Source organism: Garra rufa, unplaced genomic scaffold (genome assembly GCF_049309525.1).
Source record: "Garra rufa unplaced genomic scaffold, GarRuf1.0 hap1_unplaced_385, whole genome shotgun sequence".
Classification (NCBI taxonomy): domain Eukaryota; kingdom Metazoa; phylum Chordata; class Actinopteri; order Cypriniformes; family Cyprinidae; genus Garra; species Garra rufa.
Window position 1 is genome coordinate 1 of NW_027394652.1, and position 9,166 is coordinate 9,166.

Below are 9,166 nucleotides of genomic sequence, written 5' to 3' on the forward strand. Positions count from 1 at the left end.
AGCGATTGTTCAATCTGTCCCTGTATAACAATCATTCGCTCTTGTCAATCGTAGGTTGGGCGGGATCCCGACTGGAGTAGTTGCAGTGGAAACCCGATCAGTAGAGCTATCAATCCCAGCAGACCCTGCAAATTTGGACTCAGAAGCCAAGGTGACTTAGAACACTCACACACTCTGCCACATGATCTTTTTTTCAGGAGGATGACCAGTGTTCTCTACTGTTTCCTGTAGCTCATCCAACAAGCAGGGCAAGTGTGGTTCCCTGACTCTGCTTTTAAGACTGCACAGGCTATTAAAGATTTCAACAGAGAGGGGCTTCCACTCATGGTGTTTGCTAACTGGAGGGGCTTCTCTGGAGGGATGAAAGGTCAGTGATACAGGATATAAAGTAGGATACACTTTAGTGAGCTACGATGGTCTCTGCTAACACCTCATGCTCTCCTGTCTTCAGACATGTATGACCAGGTACTAAAGTTTGGAGCGTATATAGTGGATGGGCTAAGAGAATACAGCCAGCCAGTGCTGGTGTACATCCCTCCACAAGCAGAGCTCAGGGGAGGATCATGGGTCGTCATAGACCCAACCATCAACCCTCGCCACATGGAGATGTATGCGGATAAGGACAGCCGGTAAGAACCAGTTTTAATTGTATTTTTTGTTTGATTTTGATGTATTTTTTTTAATATGGTTTGGTTGTGTTTTTTGTTTTGTTTTAAAGAATGGAATAAATTAAGAAAAAAATGAAATGGTCAGACCTTATAAGTAGGCCATTTTGATAATGCAAGAAAAGCGTCAGTGTTTCACAAACATTTATTTGTAATAGGCTAATTGAATGAACTGTTTCATCAATCTGTGTGTTCTGCAGTGGTGGCGTTCTGGAGCCTGAAGGCACGGTGGAGATCAAGTTCCGTAAAAAAGACTTGGTAAAGACCATGAGACGGGTGGACCCTGTATATACAGGGCTTGCAGAAAGATTGGGTAGGTTGTTTACAGTGCTCTCTCTCCACTGAAATCCTATCTTGTTTTATTGGGCATGTATGAGTGTTCTATTAAAGCACCTCATCGCTGCATTCTGCTGATTGTGTCGACCCTTTCTCTTCTCCCTGAGGAGATGTGTCAATCACAGGGGTCTCAGATCAATCAGATGCTATTGCTGTTCTGTACCTCCTTCGATCGATTACCCCCTCAGCAGTCACTAAAGAGGACCGTGCCACTATAGTGGCCTGCGGTGTTGCAGGCAGCCATGCTGAATGATTGACTTTGACGGGATTGATCTCTTTTGAACAGCCACAGGCTGATTTGAGATCCTGGAGAGACCCTCGGTTAGGTGGCACTAGGCTTGCTGATAGTCGGTGTTGACAGTGAAACCAGTGTCCGCAACATCGGTTTCGTCACTTGTCCACCGTGGCACCGCCCCCACCGTCGTTTTAATATTTTATAGTAATAAAAATAATTTAGTTCAGTTAGAGAAGAGACGATACAATTAAAATTGAACATGGCTGCTCTATGCAGTTTGCCGAACGACAGTCGCATCACAGATCGGATTTTATTTATCAAGTGAAGAGAGTGAGTCAAGCTGACTGACAAGAAGACAGAGGTGAAAAAGACAAGACAATGGCGGAAGAGTTTTTAAAACGAAATGCAAAAATATTTTGGATTTTGAAAAGCCTGTTGACTTCTGCCATTTCTCTAAGGTAATAGTGGAAGTTTTATTTTTTATTTGGTTCCACAGTGTTTGCTGATTTTTATTTATTTAAACTGTGTATTTTTTTTTTTAATTACATCAAGGTGAAAAAATTACAATGCAGTATAAGCCACAGTATTGACAAAAAATGATAGATTTGAAGACATCTTGCCATTGTGATACCTTTCATCCTCAAACTTGCTACCCAGAAATGTTTCTGGTGGGCAGTAGACCTCTAAAACAGCTAAATGTCAGCTGATAAACTGGCCTGACTCATAAAATGGCCTATTTATAAATTACTTTTTTGGTACATTCATCATTAATTTACATTTATCCATTCTGTGTGTGTGTGTATGTTTTCAGGCACCCCAGAATTGAGTGTGTCAGAGCGTAAAGAGCTGGAGAGTAAACTGAAAGAGAGAGAAGAGTTCCTGCTGCCTATATATCATCAAGTAGCTGTGCAGTTTGCCGACCTTCATGACACGCCGGGCCGCATGCAGGAAAAAGGAGTCATCACTGTTAGTTCTCAACTCTTATAGTAACTTATACAAGAATTAAATCGATTAACTGTGATACCTTAAATTAATAAAAATTTGTGTGTGTGTTCAGGATGTCCTAGAGTGGCAGACATCTCGACTGTTCTTCTACTGGCGCTTGCGGAGGTTATTGCTGGAGGACACGGTTAAGAAGAAGATCCAGTGTGCTAACAGCGAGCTGACGGACGGGCAGGTTCAGGCCATGCTACGTCGCTGGTTCGTGGAAGCAGAGGGAGCTGTGAAAGTACGTTACCAAAAACTATTACATAAAGAAATCTCTTTTCTCCAGATCACCATCGAAAATCTTGCACAAATGTGTAAAAATGTTTAAATATATTTTTTGTATATTTGTTAGGCAAGGTTTTTTTTTTTTTTCTCAATTTCTTCCATTCCCTTCAGTTCAGTTCTTAGATGTGTACAGTGGGGCAAGGAGTCTCAACTTCAAATAGAATAAAAAAATATATATATATATATGGCTAAACACATACAGTATGTCACAAAAGTGAGTACACCCCTCACATTTAAGCAACCATTTTAGTATATCCTCTCAAGGGACAGTACTATAGAAATGAAACTTGGACATATTTTAGAGTAGTCAATGTGCAGCTTGTTTAGCAGTATAGATTTATTGTCCCCTGAAAATTACTCAACATACAGCCATTATTATCAAAATAGTTGGCAACAAAAGTGTACACCTTATAAGTGAACTCCAAAGTGTGTCCAAGTCCAATATATTGTGTTCACACTATTGTTATCTGGCACTGTCTTAATCATCCTGGGCATGGAATTGACCAGAGCTGCACAGGTTGTTGCTGGGATCCTCTTCCACTCCTCACGGAGCTACTTGACTTTTCTCACTCAGATGCAACCTCCACTAAAATCTATGTACCTACAGGCCAATTTGCATGTTTACATACTTTTTTTCCCCATAACTGTTAATCTTAACTGTTAAAGTTCAAAACTTAAAGGAGACCTATTAAGTTGGTTAATTGTAATTGCTAGTTTTACGGAAAACTTTTTTTGGTATTTTAGTGCATTTTAAATGTGAAATGTACTGCTGTGAAAAGCTGAAAGTTGGTAAGAAGAACTGTATGAAGAAAGAAAAATGATAGCAAGTCTTTCTTTTCTTGAAGTGGCGTGTGTACCAGAGAATATATGACAGTTAGAAATGATCAGAATAGATGATAGAACATTCCCGATCTCCGAATAGGTCTCAGAAGAATCGCCACACCAGGTCCTGGAGCAGTGCCAAGCCCCCAGGGCAGGTTAAAGTATCTGCAGAAGACGATGTCTGGACCACTAATACATTACCCTAATCAGAGCGGGCTATCTTAAGCTACAATTAATCTCCACCCTGCCACGCGCAGATAGCAGAGCAACACGCTGTTTCTTAATTAAAAGCAAACGGATTAAAAATGATTAATATGGGGCATTAAATGTTCTTGCCGACTACAAGTGCTTGCGTTTTTTTAGAAGCGCGGAAGCCCATTAACGCCTCAACAAATCTTCACAAGCACAAGTCCAGCTTTGTTTCAGATCAGCCTGATGTTATCGGCCTAAGCCTAAATGAAGAGCCGTTGATTAGGATTGTGATTTGGTTTTCAAATAGAAACATTGTCAGAAAGTTTGTTTGGCAGGATGTTTCAAACAAGCTCCATGTGTTGACTTATTTTTTTAATTCGCTTTATGTATTCTTTTGTTTGTTTCTGTCAGGCTTATCTGTGGGACAGTAATGAGGATGTTGTGGAGTGGTTGGAGAGGCAGCTGGCAGAGGAAGAGGGTGCCAGATCTGTCATCGATGAGAATATCAAATACATCCGCAGGGATCACATCCTCAAACAGATCCGCAGGTAACATCCAGACACCAGCCATAAAATCATATACACACAGGTAAGGGCCATTTCTACAGAATTGGTCCTTGTGTAAAAATGTATGCAAATTGTATAATATCCAAGGTACATATTTCTAGCAATTGTGCAGTTAATTCTCATATTGTATTTTCACAAAGTTTTTGTCTTTTTCACCAATTTGTCACTACCGAAACACAGTAATAGTAATTTAATTAGAAGGGTTATTTTGACTATTTAAGATTTTGCTTGTATCTACATTGTAAATAGATTTTTTTCTGCAATTTTATTACAATTTTTCCAGAGGTTATTATATTTTTGATTCTATTTTTAACAATATTTCAACTGTAATTTATGAGATTTGTTGTATTTTGAATCCATTTTTTCTTTGTAAAAGGCAAAAAGTTGATCATACCGATTTCAAACTTTAGGATTCATTAGTTAAAATATACATTGAAGCAAACACAATCATAACATCTTAGTTGATAATTCAGTATACTTTATTTTTGACAAAACTTCCCATGTTTTGGCAGTGACTGCACGTTTTCGGTAGTGACAGCAATGGTTTGGTAGCAAACACGTGATTACAGAATTTTAACCTGCATATTAAAACATACTAAAATACTAAAAAATGTCGTTATTTACCCCAAATAAAGGATTATCTGTTCCCTTTTGTCACTACCGTAACAGTGATGACATGTTTCGGCCATGACTGTTTGAGTAGTGACAATTTTATGGGATAACACCCAACAAAACAAAGATGTCACTAGCAAAATGCCACCAAATGTTTCGGTAATGACAATTTTAGATACTTTTAAACCTAGCTCAAAGATGCCAATCAGCACATTGTTAGCAAGCACAGTTCAGGACAGTTGTACACATATAAAAACTATATGTTGTGGAATAACTCCCAAAAAAAAAGTGTGCTTAATTGCAGAAAAAGGTGTTCAGTAGTGACGTTCCTTGAAGTTACACACAGATTTTCCAGACTTTTGCACACATTTACCTCAAAATGATGGGGTCTATCTACTCACACTTTGTAGCTATGAGAGAGGGGGACACAGAAATATTTTCTGATCATAAATTTAGGGGTGTAGTTAAAATCAGTCACAGCCAATAGACTAAAACATACACAGTTTCAGTAGTGACATGAAAAAAAAGTGGGATAATAAAATATATGTATATTTTTTTTAACTTTACGTTTTAAAAGAATCAAAAAGATACTTTTAAAAAGAACAGTGGGGGGAAAAAAATACAGAAATTATTTCAATATTATTTTCATACGTTGAAATGTAGAGGTTAGGGCTCGGGACAGCCACCTCCCAATTAAAAGTACACACTAAATGATAATTTAATATATAATAAGCTTACTGATATTTTAAATATTACCCTGTGATTCAATAGATAATAGAAGTATCTTAGTAAACATCTAAGATTTGAATACTTAAATGCGTTTTTTTGGTTGTGGGACAGCAGTTTGCACCAGTTCTGTAGAGTGGCCCATAAATGGTTTATATTAGTTAGATGGTAATATATAAATGATAAACAGGAACGATTTTAAAATGCTTTCTTCTCAACATTTTTTGTGGAGAAAAGCTGTGTAATTGATTCGACTGTGCATCATGCCTTAAATGTTGGACTTTAAACTTTGTTTAGGCTCAAAGCCGTCTGATCTGTGAGATCTGGATTTGATGGATTGTTTTGAATAAAAAATAGTAGTTTTTACAGATTATTAAATCACTGCATTGAATTTTCAAGATCAACGAGTCAGATCAATGCGTTGCATCGCATTTTTACACAACTATTTATTTATTGTTGAATGTATATATTGTGTTTTTTAATAAACAATTTGTTTTTCATTTTTTAGCCTGGTTCAAGCTAACCCTGAAGTGGCCATGGACTCTATTGTTCACATGACCCAGCATATTTCCCCCACGCAGCGTGCTGAGGTGGTCCGAATCCTGTCCACCATGGATGCCCCTGCGTCATCGTAGACCCCTGTTTGCGCACAGTCATCTAAGAAGCCTGATGCTACTAGAAACTGGAGCTAGAGGAGCCAACATGGCGGTGCTGTAATGTTATGCAACATAACATTGTTGGCTATGATTCTGAAAGTACGAGTCATAACAGAGATACTCAGTGTCAGTACGTATGAATGCACATCAGTGCGCACCTTTAGAAACACTAGTGTTGTGTTTATAGTTTTGCAGTCTAGTCAAGTGCACTTAGAGACTTAGATTGAACAGAGACCAATTGTAGAAACAAGCTTCCCAAAGTTGCTGTTAGGAATTCTTCACTTTTAAAAAAAAAAATAGAATATTTTTGTTTGAAAGGCAGTAGATGCTGTATATGAGAGAACTTTGCAACTTAAAATTAACTTTACACTTTCTCCTACAACAGTTCTTGTCCACACTGAGAGTAAGCGATGTCGCAACTAGATCACTCCTGTTTTAGGAGTAATGTAGCTGTATTTCGTCGCATCGTTTGTTATGTAGACGTGGTATTATTATTCACATGCAGGATGGTCGATTGAGCCGTATGACCGCATCATATTGTGACTGCGCTTGTTTCATTCCCTTGTGGCTTAACCAAAAAATAATCTTTTTTTTTTTTTTTTTTAAACATGCATCCACTGGTATTGTACTTATAAATATGATGTTTATTTTTTAGCATAGATTATATAATGCTGAGAAGTCATTAATAACTTATTTAACAGTCATGTCTAAGTGATCTATGTGCTGCACACTGTAGTTCAACGTAGTACACTGTACTGTAAGTGCATAAATGTAGAACATGATTGTTGTTACAACACATATTCTGAAATGACATAAGGAGTGCAGTGTAGAAATATACTAAACGAAACCGATGGAGGTGGCAGAGGATACTTGAGCAATTGGAGTGTTACGCACAATCTAAACTGGCAGTCATGATGCTCCGGAAAACAAGCTGCCACTCCAGTGTTAAAACTACTGTTTAAATCAATGATATTAACGTCGTGTTTGCTGCCATGCAGTCAACCAAACAGTTGGTGGATTGTCTCATGTGTCTATAAGTGTTGCTAAACATGTTACTGAAGAGAACAAAAGCTGTCTCCCTTGGCAAAATGGAGGATTTCCTGTTTACCGTGGCAAGCTGTGATTGCCTCTAAAATAATAACTGAATAAAATCATTAATTCTGACATGTTAAATTATTTGACTTTTGTGGCTCTTTCTTGAATGAATGTACAGCATCATTTCATAGAAAATAGGATTTTCTTTAACACACTATACAAAAGGGCCAAGTACCGAACCCAGAGGTACCCCAGTGGTTAGTTGATGTGAGACTTCCCTTCTCTCTGAAATATCTTAAAGAGTGCAATTTTCCACAAGTTGGTATGATCCTTTAGAGTCTTTATGAAATGTCTGCAAAATAAATATAGTTCAAATTCCTCAATGGTCATGTAAAACACCACCATTTTACATTGTCAAAAACAGCTCAGTTCACAGCAAGTCTCTTTAAATGATAATGAGCTACAGCTCAACATCGAAAACGAAATTAATCCACTGCATCCTCAGTGGCTCACATGTATGAATCATTTGAATTAAATTCGAACTTCACGTATCACGAATCATTTGATTCAGATCGGGACTTTTGAGTGGGTTCAAGAATCATTGTGCAAATTGAATGATTCACTTTCTGCGCTCCGAGTCCTGATCGAAATTATGGTTCGTAAATCATTATTCAGATCGGGACTTTGAGTGAGTTTGTGAATCTTTTGCTTTAGATCGGAACCTAGGAGCATGGATCGCAAATAATTTGATTTAGATCGGAAATTCAGAGGGTTCTAGAATCATTCTGCGAATTGAATAATTCACGTTCTGCACTCCAAGTTCTGATCTGAAATGATGGTTTGTGAATCATTATTCAGATCGGGACTTCGGAGGTTGAATCGCAAATCATTTGATTTAGATCGGAACTTCGGAGAGGGTTCTAGAATCATTCCGCGTACTGAATAATTCACATTCTGCGCTCCAAGTCCTGATCTGAAATAGTGGTTTGACATTGTAATGATTTCAAAAACCATTTAAAAACCATTGCATTGCAACATGATTCACTGTTTCGAAGCGCTCCAATCGGATCGCAAATCATTTGACTTAGATCAGGAATTCGGAGTGGGTTCACAAATCATTTGTCTTAGAATGGAACTTTATGTATCATGAATCAATTGATTTAGATCAGAACCTCAAGTTGCGTATCGCAAATCATTTGACTTGGATCAAACTTTTCGTATCGAGAATCCATTTAAAACGGAACCTCAAGTCACGTATCGCAAATCATTTGATTCAGAACCGGACTTCGGAGTGGGTTCAAGAATCATTCTGCAAATTGAATGATTCACTTTCTGCGCTCCGAGTCCTGATCTGAAATGATGGTTCGTGAATCACTATTCAGATCGGGACTTTGGAGTGTGGATCGCGAATCATTTGATTTAGATCGGAACTTCGGGGTGGGTTCCTGAATCTTTCGCTTTAGATCAAAACCTAGGAGTGCGGATCGCAAATCATTTGGTTTAGATCGGAACTTTGGGAGGGGTTCGCAAATCTTTTGCTTTAAATCAAACTTGGGAATGCAGATAGCAAATCATTTAATTCAGATTGGGACTTCGGAGTGGATTCTAGAATCATTCCGCGATTTGAATGATTTGCAATTGCAGAGTTCTGATCTGAAATGATGGTTTGCATCATTTTTAAGGTCGGGACGTCAGAGCATGGATCGCAAATCATTTGATTTATATCGGAACTTTAGGGTGGGTTCGCAAATCATTTGCTTTAGATTAGAACCTAGGAGCGTGGATCGCAAATCATTTGATTTAGATCGGAACTTCTGAGAGGGTTCTAGAAGCATTCCGCGAACTGAATAATTCATGTTCTGCGCTCCAAGTCCTGATCTGAAATGATGGTTCGGAAATCATTATTCAGATTGGGACTTTGGGTGGGTTTGTGAATCTTTTGCTTTAGATCAGAACCTAGGAGTGCGGATTGGCAATCATTTGGTTTAGATTGGAACTTCGGGGCGGGTTCGCAAATCTTTTGCCTTAAATCGAAACTTGGGAGCGCAG

General features: G+C 38.2%; 1 protein-coding gene across 1 annotated transcript; it reads left to right on the forward strand.

Moving 5' to 3' along the window:
* Nucleotides 1–39: 39 nt before the first annotated feature.
* Nucleotides 40–7,255, forward strand: LOC141317140 (acetyl-CoA carboxylase-like). Its single transcript, XM_073832948.1, has 8 exons — nt 40–151; nt 232–367; nt 452–629; nt 866–978; nt 2,048–2,202; nt 2,294–2,464; nt 3,934–4,070; nt 5,935–7,255. Exons 2-8 carry the CDS (start codon nt 325–327, stop codon nt 6,059–6,061), a joined length of 924 nt encoding a protein of 307 aa, XP_073689049.1. The 5' UTR covers nt 40–151; nt 232–324; the 3' UTR covers nt 6,062–7,255.
* The last annotated feature ends 1,911 nt before the right edge of the window (nt 7,256–9,166 follow it).